Consider the following 19,440-nt stretch of genomic DNA (forward strand, 5'->3'; position numbering starts at 1 on the left):
GCAGAACAGCACTGATCCTTAAGTTTGGGTTGATTTCCATTGTGAATCATAGAAAGTGACGTATTTTTTGCATCCATCTTGTGTGTAAATTGGCTGTTTATAGGATGTTACTGGAAAAAGAGTATTAAAGAAATTCCCTCATTATATTTTGAGCACCCACATGATGGGACATGAGGATGATTCTCCCTCTTGTCTTTAGGTCCATCTCCCTCGTTGGCAATTTCAAAGCTGATCTCCCTGTAGAGACACAACATCCCCGTATTTAGACTTCAAAAATGAAACTCCAGGTTAAAGGCTGGCTTGTCTCACATCTGACTAATCGCTTGGAAAGCCATGGAGTCTGTTGGCAAACTTACCGTGTATTCACTATTTCTGAGCAAATAAACAACACAATTCTCATCAGTGTCCAGTTAAAACATGTGGAAACCACTTACATCAACACATATAAACATGTAGTAATTTAGTATAAACTGCAACTTTCAAAATGAACTTGGTTTCTCTTGGATATTGTTTTTGTGACAGTTTTGATTCTTATTTAATATCACTTCTGTTTGGTACAGTATCAGTACAGTACTAGTATCAAAGCCTGATGGTTTGGTCCAGTAGTAAGTCACAACTTATTGTGTGTGAACAATATTTATACACTCAAACTAACTTTTACTCTTCAGCTGATCAGGACAACCAGAAATGTGTTGTTTCGTAAAAGCCTCTCAAGACAGCACTTTCAAATGGGGGCACTTGATTATTAGCTATTACAGATTTGAACACACTGCATTATTAAAAGCAGCACTGCTGGTACTGACAGGGTTTAAATAATCATTATGAAAACCCTCATATATTTGTTGATGATTTTAGCTTGACAGAGGTAGAGGAGACATCATTATGAATGGCACAGACTCAACAGCAGAAATTCTAAAAATCTCAAATGAAGGGGATTTTTGCTTTTGACGAGACAAAAATTCAAATAACTCAAGTGAACTACTGAATAGTTGAATTCTGACTATTTTGCATTTTAGTAGAATATTGCAGAAAATATAAAAACTCTACACAATGCAAATTTCTCACAAGTCAAGGAGAGGGGGCTCAGTTTTGCATATACTAAATGCTCCAATGTTATAGCTTAAAACCCACAAAAGGAGTGGCAGCTTAGCTGGGAGCAGAAGGTGTTTACAATGTGCACCAACACAATGCATAGTTGGTACGACTTTTATTGCAGCTTAACTTTCCAATTTTGATTCATTTTTTGGTTTTGTAATCTGAAAATGGTGAGGCTGCAAAAATGAAAAGGACGTTTGTAAAGAGATTCTTAAACTTTTCAGCCGCATGCCGGGAACTAGATAAGGAGAAAATGTCAATTTCAATGTTCTGTATGAATTACTCTGTAATGGCACCATGGAGTTTCACTCTGCTTTTAGACTGAGAGCAGCACAATCAGCTACTAGCCATAAGTCCATTTATTTCTCATAGAGCTGAGGCACTGGGGAAACCCAGCCAACATGGGGTCAAACAACAAGTCTGCCAGCTGAGATGGAGCCAAGCTGAGAAGCTGAGAAGTCGTCCCATTTTCGTAAACAACAGTCAATCAGAGTTCCACAGTTCCTCCTTTTCCAACCTACAGTATCTGATTTCATTTTATGAATAACAGCTCTGCCTTCAAAGTGCAAAACAGGGAAGAAGTTGCCTACAACATTCACAGAGTGCCATCTTACAACTTTAATGAGAAGGGCTTTGGTATTAAATGATGCACTTGTATCCATTGTGGGGGTTCACAGTAGCTTCTTTTTTTTCATTGATTCAGGCTAATTAGTGCCTGCCAATTAAAATGTTGGTAGTAACCATCATTATGAACGTGATAGTTTGTTCAGCTTTCAAGTAGGGGGTTAGTAAAAAGATATATTTAGGGCCATTAACAGTGCTAAGACTGAAATGCAAATAGTTCCATCTAAAAAGAATTAATTAGCATGTTAGAATTTGAATTTAACACATATAATAAAATCCTCTAGCTTACATTTTGAGGGGTAACACTACTCTAAAAATCTGCTCTTGTATGAAATTAATTCAGAGGTATAAATTCAGTATAGTCAAATCCAAAAACATTTCCAGTGATTACACAACTCTGTTGCATCTCCTGCTCAAACTCATCTTGTTTCATAGGGCAGATTCAACATGCAACTATAGCACACACAATGGTCAAATGGTATAGAAAACTAAAAGCAAATAAAGTTGGATATGAGAAATAAATTGATAATTTTGTGAACAAACAAAACCAAGTACACAGTACTGAAGTAAATTATAAATTAAGTATAGCCATGGTTCCACCACTATGTTTCTACCAATATACTGTATATTGTAAAAAGAACTGTTGTAAAGATACTGGGAATAGCAAATACAACAATTTGAAATGACACAAAGAAGGGAAAAAACACTAGTGTGATGAGCACTATACACAAAACGGGTCAGCCAAAAAGTAAAGAAAAAGAAAGCAACAACAGATAATAACAGAAGCATTGTGAGAGCGGTAAAGAAAAACCCAAAAACAACAGTCATCATCACCAACAACCTCCACAGTGCAGGGGTGAAGGTATCAGAAGTGTTGATGAGGAAAATGCTCATGAGCCAAACAGTCATCTGTGAAGCATGGTGGTGGTGGTTTGGGTTTGGCTGCTTCTAGAATAGGTTCACTGGTTCCATATAACTTACAATGGTAATATCAAAACAGTATCAGGTAGTATTCAGAATTCAGACATGTACAGAAACACCTGCCAATTTACAGAGAAATGCATCAAAACTAGAGGAAAAGCTTCATTGTGCAGAAAGATAATGATCCAAAACACTCTGCTAACTCAACAAGAATTTAATCAGATGGAAACAAGACAGGGCAAATAAATCACCAGACTTTAACCCAATCAAACATGCATTTCCTCTGCTGAAGAGGAAGCTGAAGGGAGAAACCTCCCAAAATGAAAAGCAAAAGCTGAGGGAGGCTTCAGGGAAAGCCTAGAAAATCACCTGATGAAAAAACAACAATTTGGTGATGCCAGTGAGTCACAGACTTGATTGAGCTATTGCAAAATGTGATTTACAATCATGTATTAAAATGTATTTACTTTAAAATTTCTAGTACATTTGATTTTTAAAATCATATTTGGGTCATCTGATACCAAAGATGCTACTGATATTTCTATGTTGTTTAATGTATTGAGATGTAAATACCAAAAAGAAATTTTGAGTCAAATATAAATTTTTATCTTAAACCCAAATGTCTTTAGTGTGCAGCAAACACAGAGCACACAAATCTCTGTGCAGACACCCCAGCTAACCAGTGGTCACCATAATGACTAAAGATCATTTCTGCATTGCTGTGGCCACAAGTTTACCTGTGGAACCTGTGAGGTTCTGTAAGAGCCTCTGTGTGGATGTCTGTGTGCAGTTCTATCTTTTAGATTGGGCAGACACCGTTTTCTTTCTTTGACTTTTTTATGATGTACATTTAAATGGAATAAACAACCTTTTCTCTCTGCCAGGCTCCCATTATGTTTTCCAATCCACATACATGCATATCTATATATACATATACTATATATATACTTCAAACTACTGTAATAATAACACCATTCATGTCCAAGTATACAGTTTGTGGAAACTATGAATTGGCTTTTACTGATGTGGTGAGTTTTCAACCCTTGCGTCACTCCTGTGTTTCTAAAGGCAACACAGCTAATTGAATTATCGCCCAGTGTGTCAAGGACAGTTTTCGAAAAGAAGTATGACAGAGAAAAAACAAAATACCAAACTCCCTTTCACAGTCCCTTTGACGCATTTCAATGAGGGGGCACAAACCAGCCATGTCCTAGATAAACGGTACCATGCACTGCATTGAAAGACTCTCTACAGCAGTCAGGTTTACATAACAGCAGGCAACACAAGAGGATGCACATCATTTATCGAGCTCCATATGAAAAAATACTGGCTAAATGCTGCCTGGCCATCTTTATAAAGATCACACACAAATATTTTTTTCTATAAAAAAAAAAAAAAAAAGAAAGGATCTTGAGATGATTCACGGCAGCAGATGCGGAATCATTTTGTAGAATACGTGCTGGAGTTTACTGAGATCAATAATGAATTTATTTCTGGCTTTCATGGTGCTTAGTTTCTGTCTCCAAGAAGGTAAGATACAAAAATTCATGCTGAGCCTCGATACGATAGACAAAGATTCTGCCTGCTTCAGTAAACGTTACAGATGAGCAGAAATGGTAATAGTTGTGGGGTTTTGACAACATTTCCTTGTCAAAAATAAATAAATGTCATTCCATTTTCATCCTGTTGGCTAAAGCTGATTAGTACGCCGCGTGCACGTGTTAACTGGCTAAGGATTAGCCCACTGCTTGTAAGCTTTGAGAGGGTCGCGCCAAGAATTGGAAAAGAAAGGAAGAACCTAAATTAATGTTTGGCAGATTGGTAACTGATTTGGATTCATCATAATGTCACTCATGTCTATAAACAGCAACTGCTGTTTATAGACAGTAAGAAAGAAATTCATTAATGGAAGGTGAGGTGATGCGCAGACAGAAAAAGAATTTACTGAAACAACATGCAGGGAAAATTAGACTTTACTCCTCCACAGTCAGGATGAATTAATGCTTCGAATTAGTGCACGGTACCCTGCAGCACAGAGCAGGACACAACACTACAGTGAAATCTGGATGTTTCTCCTCCTTTTGTTTACCTATTTTTCCTCCTGAGCTGTCACATATTATACAACCACTCTCGTGCAAGCTCTTGGCCATTAACATCGGCATGCTACAATTCACAAAGCATTCTTATTTAGCCAAAAGACACACAGTTGGTAAGACGATGTGCAACATGGATCTCCGAATCACGGAGCTTAGAGTAACGACTGAGAAAATCTCTTCAAACAAAAATAAAGATTGTGAAAAATGTATTTATGAACTGCTCTCCAGATAACAGAGAGGGTTTTTGGAATTGGACAAAAGGATGTTAGCAATTATTTAGATCAATATGGTACAATGAATGTCGTGTTGCTCTCGCAACGCCTAACTATTACCAGCCTTATCATGGGAGGAAATTGATTCTGCAACCCTCCATGTGCTTGCAGATATCAACCAATTTGCTGTCAAGTCAATAATCTCTTTGGGAAAGATCGAATCTGCAAGATTTCTCCAACTTGGCTGAAATACGAACAGCCAAAAGTGTTGGGACATTGTTCCTTTACTTGTTGTTTCTGCTCAGCAGTAACACTTAAACCAGGCGTACAAATGAACACCAGGAATCTTTGATTCAGTGAACGCCAGCAGCACAGAGACCTGAGCAGAGAGTTAGTGGAGTGGATGGCTCAACACTGAAGTGGAGGAGCTTCAGCTTTACAAAGCACCATAAGTGACCTGCCACTCACACAAGCTCAGCCGTTCATTTAAATGACAAAAACACCGCAGTGGAGGTCAAAAAGCTCTGCATAGGATCTAACCGCACAAGATTTTGTTAGATGGTAATGGGTGACCGTTTATCCAATCTTCATCCAATAATGTAAAGATAATATCCTTCAATTATAAGTCAAGCACTATTACAAGCTGTCCAACAGGCAAAATCCATATCTTAATGTATGCATACATAAGTAAACCACATTTCACCTCTTTACAGCTTATTCTGTTATCTCTCAGTTCTACCTACAACATGGAAGGGATTTCCTTTTAAATTATATATGCACTTGCTGATATTACATTGCAGAGAGTTCTTTTAATGAAATATATAATTCCTTTTACACCTTGGATTTGCAAACAAAAGGGCACAGGAGACAGAAGCTCGCAGGTTGCACAGAACAACCAAATTAAGCATTTTCTTCACAACTACAGCTTGCAATTTCAACACATTTAACTGAGAACGATTTCAAAGTCTGCGTTTATTTTAAAGGAGAATGGGTTCTGTTGATGTTTGCGCTGCTCCAAGCGTTCTGAATGTCAGATGGGCAGATTCTTACTTGGCAACACTGAGAAATGGCAACTCAGCTCTCCCACTGCAAAACCCCGTGGGAATAGAGAGAAAAAGAAAACAGAAAATGTCTCTTCATTTCTAAGATTTCAGGGGACAGGAAAAATATATTTAATGAGGCTGTGGTTTGTTTCTCTTCACAGAGAAGAAACTTCAGATTCTGCTGCCAGTTTCCCTTTAGAGTTGGCTACGGAAGAGAAAAACTGTGAGGAAAAACACATAAAACCCTTGAACTACATCTTGAACACGCTGAGACCTTGATGGTATGTTTCAAGACAACTGTGGGCAGGTTATCATAAAGTTCATCACCATTATATAGACAGATCAAATCAGCATTTAAACAAGCTTGTCCAGTATATGACGAACCCTGCACCTTTCTGTGGTATCCACCTTCAGGGTTCAATTATATCAGCCTTTATTTGCACCTGATAATGTCAAGGTTGTCATTTAAGTGCGGTTTTGTGGCTCTCGGATGACTCAAATGAAACTGTCAGTCAGTACCAGCTTCCTAGCACTGTGTGGAGACGGTTGGAGCCGGCACAGGTTGCAGTTCAAATGCCTCGGTGCAATTTCTCAACACTTTTGACAAGGACATAACCCCACAGTAGCTTTTGGCAGACACATCTAAAACGGTGACACGGCTCTGAGTAAAAAAGGAATTGAAACGTACTAAATACAACATCTGGAGAACACTGCACAACTCTTTGTGACTCTATTACGCGAGCGTGCAAAGCTTTACTGTAAAGCAGTGAGGACATGAAAGCTTTGCATGTTGCAGCACAATAGATGTCAGGAGCAGCTATGGTGACGATGAGGTTAGCTGACAGGTGCAAGCAGTGCAGTGTTATACAGATGTGGTCACCAGCCAGGCGATTTAGGTAGACAGAGGCTTCACAGGTTCCCCGAGCTCTGAAGGCCCTGAAGACTAAAAGGCTCACACATACGAAAGCCTGGATGCATTCAATACATTTGAGAGTGATCAGCAAAGGTCCTTCCTGATCAAACACGCACGTCTGTGCACACCTCAAGAATGAAAAGTGACTGTTTTTTAAGTGTGTGCTGAATAAACGGATGAACATGCACATGTCTCAGAAGCATGGAGTCTGTGTTTAAAAATAAAACTCAGGAGAGGAGAGGAGAGGAGAGGAGAGGAGAGGAGAGGAGAGGAGAGATTGTCTCCGAAGACATAGGGACTGAAAACAGGAGGTGAAGGCCTTTTTTAAACAGTCAACAACAAGAATCTGTGAAGACTAATGACTAAATATAACACCGTCCTTCAGATTAAAGACTCCTACTTCTCTTCCTCGTGCTCCAATTCATACAGACCAGAGGAGAGTAACACCAGATGTGTTATACGAGAAGGTGGTTTGCTACAAACTGGATGATTAACAGAGCTGTGGAGCCAGCATTGAAGCATTTGGCTGTCGTCTGCAGCTCAGTGGAGAGTGATTGGCTTTGAGGGCCTATGGAGCAGATGGGACAGGGAGCTGGACTGAGTGAGCCTCCATGGTTTCGCATCAAAATATCAATTCTATACTGATGTGTGCTCAGTCTGCCTCCTAAAGACTGATGCCACTTTTTTTTTTTTCCAGATTTTTAAAAAAAAATGAGCTTGCTCTATTTCTAGCACTGTTGCAGCAGCTTGTTCTTCACAGCAAGTTATCTCCGCCTTTAGCTCCACCCTCTCAACATTAATTATGCAGCTCAATGCAGCACTCCGAATCCCTACTGCAGCTCACCCACACTACAATACTCTGCCGCTTTCTCCCACTCTCTCTGTCTCTGCCACACACACGAGCCACAGAATGTTTCTCTCTTTCTCCCTTCATGGCTACATTCTCATCTGTGCACAGTCGAAGCCGGCATTTCCTGCAAGTGTTATCGTATGAATAGTGTGCTGCTGCAAGGACGTAAAATGTAACAAGCTGCAGAGCCAGGTTAAATGTCAACACACCTTTGGAATAAATAACTATGAATGTGAAACACAGCTTAAAAAATTAAATGTATGACCACTAATTTGATTCTAATGTGGACTGCACTTTTTCTTGCCACTGTATTTTAGAAGCATCTGATCTGACACATTGAATAGAAATGAATACAGTGAGTATGAGTTGGATTACTATTTTTAGTTGCAGTGTGGCTCACTTTCATCACGTTTTATTTTTATTATCAAAATCGGATTTTGACTTCAGTGCAAATCAGAAGCAAGCAGCCTGACGTGCTGGGGCAAGCACACCTAACAGCTCAAACACCTGTCTGGCAAGATGTAATAGACTCAGCTCCTACTGAACACAGTGAGAAACACAATCAGACCGTGTCACAGGAAGCAGGGAGAGTCCACATTACGCAATCTGAAACAGCTTACATCAGCAAAGTAGAGTGAAACCAGAGAACATGCAACGAGGGGAAGTTCTCACTCTTCTCGCCATCCAGCCCCCCGGGCAGGCGGTGGAACAGAAACGTGGCAACTGTTTATGGCTCCTTAGTTTTTTCATATTTTCACATGATTAAGATTCATTTTACATTTGCATGCATGTGTATGTGTGTGTGTGAGAGAGAGAGAGAAAGAAAGAGAGATAGAGGGAGAATCGCTTGTCTAGCCAAAAGCTGTATAATTAATCCAGCACAACTTAAGTGTGAGGCTACCCTGTGTGAGTCATTCATGCACACTGTTCACTGCCTGGGTTTTTATTTTATTTTTTTCCACATGAGCCGACATCAGATGGAGGTCGTAGCAGTTTTCCGTGGAATGATTATTTCTTCTTCGCCACACAGGGCATCATTAACAAAATGTCAAACCACGCACACACAAACACCTGCTATGTAAGAGTACATGCCGTTTGCCTCCCTATTGTTGCCATTTCAATAAAGTGTCTCTCTATGTTTGCAGAGACCCTTCCTCTGGAACAAAAGCAAACAGTGAGGCAGATGTTCCTAATGAGGAAAATGTGACTGGGAAAGGTGGGATCATTCAGCTGGTGTTGGGTTATAGTCTTACATAATCCAGCGGGAGCGTGAATTGACTACTCTCTCTCTCTTGCTACATGACAATGTCCTGGCAGGGGCAGGTGCGGCTGTTTTGTTACGAGCACCACGTCACCACCACTACTTAAAAATCTGTGCATCATCAGATGTTCAGCACGCACGACGACGGGTCAAAAGCTCTGTTCATCAGCAGGCAGCCCTCTGCGCTGTGCAGCTCTGCTGCTGCAGGGGTCTTTTCAGTGCATGGAACCGGATGGTGAGCAGAGAACGCAGCGGGGGCTGGGCACTGCAATGTACTGCAGTGCTCGTAGCTCTGCTACGCACACCCACTCTCTTCCATTCTTGCTCTGCCTCTGACAGCCTCTCAATCTCTCGCTCTATCTCTCGCCCTCTCTCGCACATACTTGCATCATTTGTCTTGCCTTCCTCTCTTCACTTTCTTCCCATTTCTTTTGTCCTTCTCATTCCTATTTTTTCACACACACTCTTTAAGCCAACCACAATCCACCGTCTCTTCTATTTTATATTTCTTCACCACCTCTCCCTGCCCTCTGTCACTCACACGCACACTTAGCAACACATTTGCACGAATACATAAATAAATGCATCCTGTAACCTTTGCCTGAAGAATATGATGAAGTGCCCCGGAAAACACACACACACACACACACAGACACTGTCCTTCCCACACTTCACTGTATTTATCAAGTAGTCATTGTAGTATCCTCAAGAGGGAATGCTCACCTCAAACATCTGCAATGTCCCCTATTTTCAACCGTAGAACTCAAATGACAAAGTGACACTATTTCGGTCTCTTTGGTGAGTTTTTACAGCAAGTCTTCTTTTGCTGAATTTATGGTTGTTGCTAAGTGTATTATGTCACAGGAACAGCCGTTGCCGCTCCGCTATGTTGCCTAGACCATCATTTACAGGGCTGCACTAAACACCCATGTGGCACAGTCGGGACAGAGGGTGTCATACATTGAGGATGAGCAATGACAAGCCCTAGCATCTGCTCACTTCCTCCGCGAACTCTTTGACTCTGAGAAAGAGTTACAGTCAATTATTTGCACATATATAAGAACAGAAAACACCAAATTCAACCTACAAAGACAATCTGGTCATCCAGCCAGCAACCCTTTCTCAGTATTAAGATGCTAAATTATGATCATAGCCAAAACTAATCACAATGTGATGCCAGCTGACAGAGTCAGCTGTTAAAAAAAGACGTCAGTACAGGTGACTCACAGGACACAAGTCTGTCTGTTTAAACCAAACATTCTACTTAATGATTTAGGCCAAACCTCCTCCAGCTCTTTCACCCTGTTTCGATTTTAAAAATGGATACTGGCTAATTCTTTGGAAACAGCAAGGGGTCTCATCTCCATTTCCCATTAAAGAGCCGAGGTTTCTGATGATCTCTATCTGAATGAGTTTCTCAGTATGCTGGCTGCGTCCTGCAGAGATACTTTCCTGGTTGCTCTCAACCATGACATGAAACAAAGCTTTGTGCCACAGCAGGTGTCAGAACAGTACGGGCTGCAGTCTTTACATGTTTTACATGTTCTTTACACTGAATCGAGAGAAGACTTTTTTGCAATTGATTTGTGGCAAATATAATTAGTTGCTATCGGCTATTAGCAGACAAATAGTTTCTGCTTTTGTAACAATATTATAGTTTTGACTTTGTTTAGCTGTCAGAAATGGCTCTGTGTGATAAGCAGACGTCAGAGGTGAATGTTTTCGCTGGTGTGTCATTTCGAGCTTTGCAGTGAAAAGGAAGTGAGGAGAAAACTACAGCGCTGACACTCCCACCTGGAGCGGACAGTTTTAATACAGTTAGACAGGAACAGGACAGGAGGTTTTCAAAATGAAAGCGCTTGCAGCTGGTTTTTCAGCATCTCTGCTGCATCTCTAGTTCGCCTTTAAAACGGACAGTGTTCTAGAAAAGGAAGGGTGCATGAATAATGAAAAGTGTTTTCCTTCGGCTGAAATACCAAAAGAAGCGATGTGCACAGCCAATTGCTAAAGCAAATAAGCTCTTGGAAATGTGTATAGTCGGGGAGTGTATTGGTCAAGCTGATAAGACACAGTCAAAATTAGTTTTGTCCTTAACTGGTCTCAACAATTTACTTCACCCGATTTGAGGTAAGCGCTTGGCTCTGTGCTCTGTCCATGGTGCTGAAATAGGTTGCATTTTCTTCCCAGCTGTCTCCTTATCCTCACATGTAACTGAGTCTTGAATAATTTAAGGATTCTTTTAAAAAGGTTCGTGGGTTGAGCAACAGTGGTCAGGTTCATACATGCTTGTGTAGTACTGTAGACAGAAAGGTATTAACCATAACCATACTAATATGAAAACACCAGCACATACTGTACTCCTTATCATGTCCTAATGTCCTTTTCAGAGTGACCATACCAAGCCTATACACACTAAGCCTGTTCATTATTTGCTCCCATTATGCAGCAGGCCAGTGCTCACAGACATTTTCCACAGAGGAAAGACATAGTGCCCACTGCTGGACACCATCAAATCTTCATTCATAAATAATAAATGTCAGAATTCAAAAAGAAAAACATAAGAAAACATGCCGAACACGATATACGTGACTTGTAATAAACAATCTCTGGATGAAGACAACTGATGAAAAATGTTCAGTTGAAAATGTGGTAGTATGAATCACCTGTCCTTCACTTTTTTTTTGCTGATTGACTTATATTGCCTATATAATCAATTGAATCTACAATCTATAAAGATCCCAATAAAGGTACCCACACATGATAGTACTGTTTGTTCCATATCTTTGGTACATTGCACTCAGTACGCCTAGATCACCCAATCATAGAGCCTACTTTTGCTGCAAGCTCAGACTGAAGGAAGTCCCAGAACAGCAGATAAACAAAACAAAAACTCATCACTAAGCTATCGGAGCCAATTCAATCTGTTATCTAAGCAACCCCACTGGTATGCTGAATACACAATGAGAGCATCCACAACGAAATGAAAATGGACTGCAATGTGTCTTTGCCACTCCGATATTATCACACTGCACTGGATTTCGAGTACTAAGGACCAAACTTTACCCTTATGCCAATAACAAGTAAGTTGAGATAATAGGTTGAAATGGTGACAGTCATTTTAGAAAGCTGGTAGCTTGTCTTTGAGTCGCTCTCGCTGGCACTGGCTGGATGCTGAGGCAGCTCCACTCAGGGATGTAATGGGATACTGCAGCACTAGAGAACCGTGTGCACAGAAACTTGCCTAGAAGCATCAGGGAGTCCCGCACTAACCTTCCCCCTCCTCCTCTCTCTCCCTGTCCCTCTGCCTCTCCCTCTTCTTTTCCGTCATGCCTTTTTATTGCAAAACATCATCAAAGCATGGAGCCGTATCTATAACTAAATGGAATTGCCTTTCAAAGTCAGAAAGAGGGCAGATAAGGCAGAACGTACACTGACAGAAAACACAAGAACAACTTCAAAAGTGCTCAAACCCAGCATGCCTGTAGTAGGAGGAGAGTGTAGCTGCTTACCTTTCGTGCAGGTTGCTCTCTCCTGGACTCCGAGCTCTTCCCCTTCTCCACAGGCTCCGAGACACTTTGAGATAAAGAGAAAAATAATCAGTCTCCTCTTATTTTGTCTTATTTCCAGTTTCAGAATGTGTAAGTCAGGAGTCTAGCACAGCCCTCTGGACACACCTTTACTCTGTCCTCCTGTAAACTCTGCCACATGCACACACACAGACACTCATTCAAATGCACCCCAACACTGTAATACCCAAATTGATAAAGATCTGCTCAGGGGAGGCATAAAAACTACACACACTGCAGTTTTTTCCCTTCCTCTTGCCCACTCGCTCTGCTGCTTTTTTTCCTCCTGTCTTTGCCTGCACTGCCTCCTGATTGGCTAAGCTACTCCTCAATAACATAAGCTCTCTTCTTTAATTGGAAGGGGGCCAGTTATGTGGTGCACCAGAAACACTCCCGCCCAACTCATCTCTTTTTTCTTTTTTTTTTTTTTGCTCTTTTCCACCCTAAGTGCCTGTGGAGAAGAATGCTGAGCTCTGCAATTTCATACGCATTGAGCAAAGAAAAAAAGGAATGGAGGACAGAAGGAGGTGGGTGGGAGAGAAAGGATGTGAGAGTGGGAATGGGGGAAAGCATCGGAGGCAAACCAGTGGACCGCAGCGGGACAAGCCGAAGCTGCATGGGAACAAAGAGTGGAGCTATTAGGTGGTGTGAGCATAGATCTTAAATGTGCAGTGCACCCGTCGTAGCACGTTGACTCGTGAGAGCAGGTCAGATGAAGGGAGATTTCCCCACGTTCACTGCAGCGCAGCTAGGTGGCTCTGCTGCAGTGTGAAGTCTAATTGCCAGGCAAGAAGGGGGATGGGACGGGAGGAGGAGCGTGGGGGTTGGTTGCAGTGATGCTGAGGTACAGTCTTCCTGCCAGACTGAATATATAGGGGGAATGGGCAGGCAGCCGCAGAGTACACAGCAATTAAAGCCTTTTCCTCATGAATTATTGAAGGTGGCCCAGAGGAGAGTGAGAGGGTCACGGGTGGCAAACTAAGCCTCTTCAGACAGTCCAACTGCAACTAAAGCTTATGATAATAATTCACATCTGAAATACTGTAAATATGGTAAAATTGTTAAATAGAACCCACTTCAGATTATTTCATCCAATGTAATCAAATTCAATAAAAACCTACTGAATAAAGATTGTGTCATGCTGGCTCTGTGTTTATCATGTCAGTTTCATGTTGTGCTCAAAAGTCCATCTGGTGAAAATGAGTCCTCAGGATTGACACTGCGGTGTCAGATTGCCCACCCTTCTGTCTTTGACTCACATCTGGTCTGTCCATTGTGTCCCAACTGCATTAACGTACAGTCCCCGGGCAAACCAATAATGGATCACACACAATACCTCAACCATCTGCAGAGGTTACAATGGGCACTCTGGATGTTTTTCAATGGCCAGAGAAAAATGCAAACACGCTCCACCAACAACATAATTGCTTGGTGGACAGAAAGGCAAATACAGAAAAACCTTTCCTAATAGGCTCAGAAGGGACAGGTGAACAGAGCAGGGAATATGAATTCAGTGACAAATCTAAATAACATATTTTGGAAGCAGTCCTCATAGCTAAACCCTAGTAAAGAAGTGATGTATGAGAAATACTAACAGATGAGTTCAATGGTACCTTATGTTTCGTATACTTGCAGACGTTGATGAAGTTAAGTTAGCTTTGATGTGCAAAAAAAACATTTATTTTCATGTAATCTGTGACATGACATTTGTTTCACTGGAGAAAGAAAAAAACATCATGATGTCCACATGTAGGAGTAATACAGTAAAGTGCATAAACTAATTACAACAATAAACAGACATTTACATCAATCATCTGCGCATTTCTTCCCTCATCACTGTAGTCTGTGCTTTCTCAGGAAGGCTGTAAACTGTGATGGAGATGTTTGTGTTTTTGAAGACCTCTTCCAGTATCTCCGACACCCTTTCCCACTTTAGTCTATCTAGGCCACAACCAATACTGTCAGGAAGACAGAGAGAGACAAAACACACTGTTTAACTATAGACGTAGCAGAACAAATGCATAACTTCAATTAACTAAGCAAATTAGTACGTGTCTCTTAGAACAGCATCACTAAATGGCATGAAAGTACCGAGGCATGGATATTCTTGTTACTTCGCACTGTACACAGTGTGATTTCATGTCCTCCAGGCTCCGTCTCAGGTCATCATAGTCGGGTTTCTGGCTCGCCTTTTTCTTTGTGATCTGCAAATAAAACATATTTTGTCTAGAGGTGTGCATCTGTATCCTAATACGATTACAGCTACAATTTAATTGTCATGTTACACCTTTACCAGATAGTAGACAAAACGTCTGCCTCTTCTCAGTACGGCGCACTCTCCTGTCTTCTTATCTGTTTGGGCAAATGAAAAAGATAAGACACATCACAAATCCCAAACAAAATGTGTTTCAAAAGTCACTTAGTTCTATAGAAATAAAAGAGATAACCCCATTTTTTGCCTCATTTTTTGTTTGTTGCCTACTTCTGTACATAATCACCACAAACCCGTGTGTACTTCATTCATTGCCTTGATCACACCTTGAAAATACTCATAGGATTTTCCATTGGGACAGAAATCATAGGGCGTGATGTCGGATGAGTATGGTGGGGCATCCAGAATGTTGGTACCCCAAGCATGAGGAAGGTGTCGGTGGCTCGATGTGCATCCCGCGCTCTAATCACCTTGTTTGTGGCAAAAATGTACTTGAGGCTGCGTGTCACATTCATTTGTACCTTCACTTCTCATCTGGTGACTTTAAAGAAATCCTAGAGAACACATAAGGTTTCTGAGGCAATAATTAGTTATCCCTTAGTATTACAGCAAACAGACGTGTGGAACAGCCCTCATATCATAATAAAATTTCCCTATTCACAATGATGTATATGATATTACCAAACATCACAGATGGTAACATTAGGGGTATTTTACAAAGGACTTTAAGTACTGTAGAGTGGCTTAATCCATATTAGTAAATCACAATGTATTACTTTATTAGCATCTACAAAGTAACAAACAGCTAAAACAAAACATGAAGAATAAAAATAGAGCTATAAATGTTATAATTGACCTAAAACAGATATCAAAAGCAGTTTTCACTCTGCTGAAGAAAACTAGCAGGAATCAGTGTCCCTGAAATAAGCCATGTCCAGGCCTGATGACATTTCAGTGATGGGGGGGGGGGGGGGGGCTGACTCACTCTGCTGCTTTAACTCCTCCAGCCCTCGGAACTTGCGTTTGAACAGCACTGCTATGCCTGCCCCCATGCGGCAGTCCTCGCTGATGCAGTGGGCCAGAGCCTCGTCCCCGGGGCAGGAGAACAGGTTCCCGGTGACATAGCCGAGTCTCCAGCTGTCCTCTGCGGGCTGAACCAGGAGGCGGCGGCAGCATCACACCAGGATAAAGCACAATGGCGGAACAGATAAACAACGACACTATGACACAACCCCCCCTCTTTGAGGGTAATGATGACCCCCGAGCCCCGTGAGCTTTACCTTCAGTCGGCCTCTGCTCACTGGTGGATGAACACACGACATTGACAGCGGTGAGGGCTGCACTTGTTCAGCCGTGAACACACATGAACGCTCCTGCTAGAAGACTGGAGGTACTTTATGATGCGACACTGACTCATTTAACTTCCCTACAACTGACTACAACGATGAACAGAGAGACTTTGAAGAAGCGCTGCGACCACTCGGTTAGACATGTGTGCGGGACAGGAAGCTGCGGCGAGAGTTGCGTGTTGTCTCGCGAGAGCAGGTGGAACTATCCGGAAGTACAGGTCTGAGGTACTGGAGGTGCCTCATGTAACAAGTAATATAGACTAAGTTACTACAGTAATCTAAGTTACTAGTAATCTAAGTTACTAGTAATCTAATATCTGGGATCCTCCTGTGGATAACTGAGTTCTAATTTGATTGCATGAGCATGAGATTTTATATATTTATTTTATTTATTCATTTTTCATATTTATTTATTATTTATTGAAGTTATTAAAAACTGAATTCAAATCATTTTTAAACACCCTCCCACCCAAACACAAGTCATCTTATTAACAGGTACCTGGATCTTTAGCAAGACGTTTTATGATGAACCCCATAAGTCATTTCTAGATATAAACACTTGCCTTATAATTGTAATCTTTATCTTTTATTATTAGTAGTAGTATTTTACTAATTGTTATTTATGCATTTTACATTATAATTGTTTTGTCACCACATTAGATTTAAAATTAAACTATGATATTCATTTGTGGGTTTTAACAGAAAATATTCCATGAATTATGTAGGAATTACAACCAGGAACTCCTTTTGTTCTACCACTTCCTGTGAGAAAAGTATGGTAGCTATTTATGATGTGGGCATGTAACTGGCTTGTATGTTGAGGATGTGACTGTTGACAAAAAGTAGTAGCGTGAAGTGTGTAGGGTGATATTCAATTGTATATCTCTATTTTTTATAGAAAATATGGCAGAGAAAGAACAGCAGTAAGTAAGATAAACCCTTTGTTTACATGCCCAGTAACATTCAGAAGTATTAAATTTTTTTATTTTTTAAATTCAAGTTGGGTTGAGATAAAAATTAAAAAAAAATGAATAAGTGAAAACAGCTCAGTAATGTGGACCATGTGATGAGGCTTTAATAGTGTTTATTGAATAAGTTTCATGCTCACAGCAGAGGAAAATGCAGCAAGTGTTTATGAAATACACATAAACAGACCTACAACACCATAGGCAGCTGTAAATACAACCAAGACTACTGCTGTTCAGTCTCTCAGCAGCTCAACTAAATACAACTGAACCAAAGTGAATGAAGACTCTTTACAAGCAAAATGGGACACTGAATCTTAATCTTATACTCCAGAATACAGCAGAAAGCCAGGATGGCTGTAGTGATGTTTTTATGTACATAGAAACCACATTAGCTACAAAATCCCAACATGATTTGTCGAACATAAAGGATGTATGCATGTGACAAAGTGACAGTCCACATTAGAGCCTTAGAAATCAGCGCTGCGTCTTCTGTCATTCATCCATTCCCCAGGGTTGACGTCCATCTGCAGCATCTTCATCACCCACTTGTCCCTCCGCGCTCCATCGATGAACTCATCCAGCGAAAGCTCCCCTAAGTGACAAGGAACATATCACTATCATGTGCTTATACCACAAAATATTTCTATAATTTTGATTGGAAGAGGACCACTATATAGCCAATACCCACTGACCCTTTCGATATACACAAGCAAGAAGAACACATGCACACTTTTACCTCAACACCCCACAAACCCATTACAGTGTCTCAACAATGCCCTTTAAATCACCCTTGAAGCTTTTTAAGCTGTCAGAAAACTCTCACAAACACTCACCATCTCCGTTTTCATCAACCAGCTCAAATATCCGGTCAACCACTTGGTCTGGGGTCATCAGATTGCATTCTTCTTCCAGTTCTCCATGGCAGGCTTTCTTGAGTCGATAAATAGACTGAGAGTAAAAGGAAAGGATGTTCTAATGAACGCTGAGTTAACTGCTGACCTTGAAATACTCTTCAATATGTTTTGAAAGCATTCAAATTCATATATATATATATATTCAATCATATATACATACATGTACACATAGTTACTATAAAATAATAAATATTACCTCCACAATTTCAAGAAGCTCGGTCTTATCAATGCACCCACTGCCGTCTTTATCATACATTTTGAATGTCCATTTAAGCTTATGTTCCAATTTACCCCTCAGCACCAAGTTCAAGGCTGCCACGTACTCCAGAAAATCAATGGTGTTGTCCTAAGTGGACAAAAAGAAGTAATTCATATTTTATGAAGGGATACATTGATCCAGTTCCTAATGACTGCAGTGTCTATATTAGAATGTAGTAGATAACAGTATAGATATACAAAAACAATCAATCTTTTTTTTTTGATTAATTAATTAACTTTAACTTAACTGCAGTTGTCAATAATACTGTGCCTCCAATTAACAAATCCTACAATAACTATTACAGTGGACGGCAAGTTTAGCGTCACTACTAAAACAAATGACTAAAGCTTGTAGTTCATCACAAGAGAAGTTTCTACTTACGCCATTCTTGTCAAAGGCTCGAAACATGTTTTCAATGTAGTCTGCAGCTTCCTTGTTATTAGTAACGCCGAAAAAAGCTTTGAACTCATGCATGAAGAGAGTTCCACTTGGACATTCCACAACAAACTTTTTGTACCATTCCTGCAGCTCTGCCACATCAATTTCCTTGTCCGAGTCATTATCCTCGCTTAGGCGCTGACCCATTGTGGAAATAATATCTCCAACACCCCAAAGACTGAAATGAATGCTCACATTACATGAAACAGTTTGGCCTGATTAGCTCTTTAAGTTTTTACCTCTGTATCACATCATCTTTAAATCCCTGTCCTCACTTACTGAGCCATCTACTGCAACTAACTCTGTAAAAATCTGCAAAAATTAAAATGATCAAAATGGCATAAAAGTCCATGCAAGCTGAATTAATATTAGGCTGTCTATAATGGCAAATCCCCAGTGAAAGTGAGCCACTTGAGACTGTTATGGATCACATGATAAGGGATTAGAAACTAAAACTTGTCAAAATCAATTAGTCTGCATGGACTTGGAGGGATTTCCTCGTGCAGCTGCTTCTACATATCTGAAACAAAGAAACATTCTGTATGTTTGCTCTGTAGAAACACATTCCTGTATTTAACTATTTAGTTTTTATAGTGAGTGATTTCAGCTAATTGTTTGTGTCCAATATTCTGAATATCCTCAAATAATAATAAACAGAAATAAAACACAAATCTATGGAAAATGTGTATATGTAGAATTATTATAAAAAATATAGGTTC

At 40.4% G+C, this 19,440-nt stretch overlaps 3 protein-coding genes across 4 annotated transcripts in view; all 3 read right to left on the reverse strand.

Moving 5' to 3' along the window:
* LOC113166743 (synaptotagmin-2-like) overlaps positions 1 to 12,916 on the reverse strand; it is a 45,283-nt gene extending 32,367 nt beyond the window's left edge. For both annotated transcript variants that reach the window (XM_026366883.1, XM_026366881.1), the window contains exons 1-2: positions 12,690 to 12,916; positions 12,525 to 12,588 (exon numbers count right to left, since the gene is read on the reverse strand). The gene's annotated coding sequence lies outside the window, so the exon portion shown is untranslated. The remainder of the gene's footprint in view (positions 1 to 12,524; positions 12,589 to 12,689) is intronic.
* A 1,329-nt stretch (positions 12,917 to 14,245) lies between these two features.
* Positions 14,246 to 16,330, reverse strand: oard1 (O-acyl-ADP-ribose deacylase 1). Its single transcript, XM_026367695.1, has 5 exons — positions 16,074 to 16,330; positions 15,779 to 15,944; positions 14,875 to 14,933; positions 14,673 to 14,785; positions 14,246 to 14,539 (listed from the first exon to the last, which is right to left on the reverse strand). Exons 1-5 carry the CDS (start codon positions 16,113 to 16,115, stop codon positions 14,392 to 14,394), a joined length of 528 nt encoding a protein of 175 aa, XP_026223480.1. The 5' UTR covers positions 16,116 to 16,330; the 3' UTR covers positions 14,246 to 14,391.
* An 865-nt stretch (positions 16,331 to 17,195) lies between these two features.
* Positions 17,196 to 19,138, reverse strand: guca1b (guanylate cyclase activator 1B). The gene is made up of 4 exons (XM_026367694.1): positions 18,665 to 19,138; positions 18,221 to 18,370; positions 17,944 to 18,058; positions 17,196 to 17,702 (listed from the first exon to the last, which is right to left on the reverse strand). The coding sequence occupies exons 1-4, from the start codon at positions 18,866 to 18,868 to the stop codon at positions 17,578 to 17,580; spliced, it is 594 nt and encodes a 197-aa protein (XP_026223479.1). The 5' UTR covers positions 18,869 to 19,138; the 3' UTR covers positions 17,196 to 17,577.
* Positions 19,139 to 19,440: the final 302 nt, after the last annotated feature.

This window comes from Anabas testudineus, chromosome 7, assembly GCF_900324465.2.
Source record: "Anabas testudineus chromosome 7, fAnaTes1.2, whole genome shotgun sequence".
Taxonomy (NCBI): Eukaryota; Metazoa; Chordata; class Actinopteri; order Anabantiformes; family Anabantidae; genus Anabas; species Anabas testudineus.

Bases quoted from the DNA above. Each gene is read 5' to 3' on its own strand.
- oard1 (XM_026367695.1), bottom strand. From the start codon at position 16,115: ATGTCGTGTGTTCATCCACCAGTGAGCAGAGGCCGACTGAAG. The intron at 14,934-15,778 runs GTGAGTCAGCCC...TTGCCCAAACAG, and splicing joins GGAGGAGTTAAAGCAGCAGA to ATAAGAAGACAGGAGAGTGC. The intron at 14,786-14,874 runs GTAAAGGTGTAA...TTTTATTTGCAG, and splicing joins GACGTTTTGTCTACTATCTG to ATCACAAAGAAAAAGGCGAG.
- guca1b (XM_026367694.1), bottom strand. From the start codon at position 18,868: ATGGGTCAGCGCCTAAGCGAGGATAATGACTCGGACAAGGAAATTGAT. The intron at 18,371-18,664 runs GTAAGTAGAAAC...TTGTCCACTTAG, and splicing joins GAGCCTTTGACAAGAATGGC to GACAACACCATTGATTTTCT. The intron at 17,703-17,943 runs GTGAGTGTTTGT...CTTGTCACTTAG, and splicing joins GGTTGATGAAAACGGAGATG to GGGAGCTTTCGCTGGATGAG.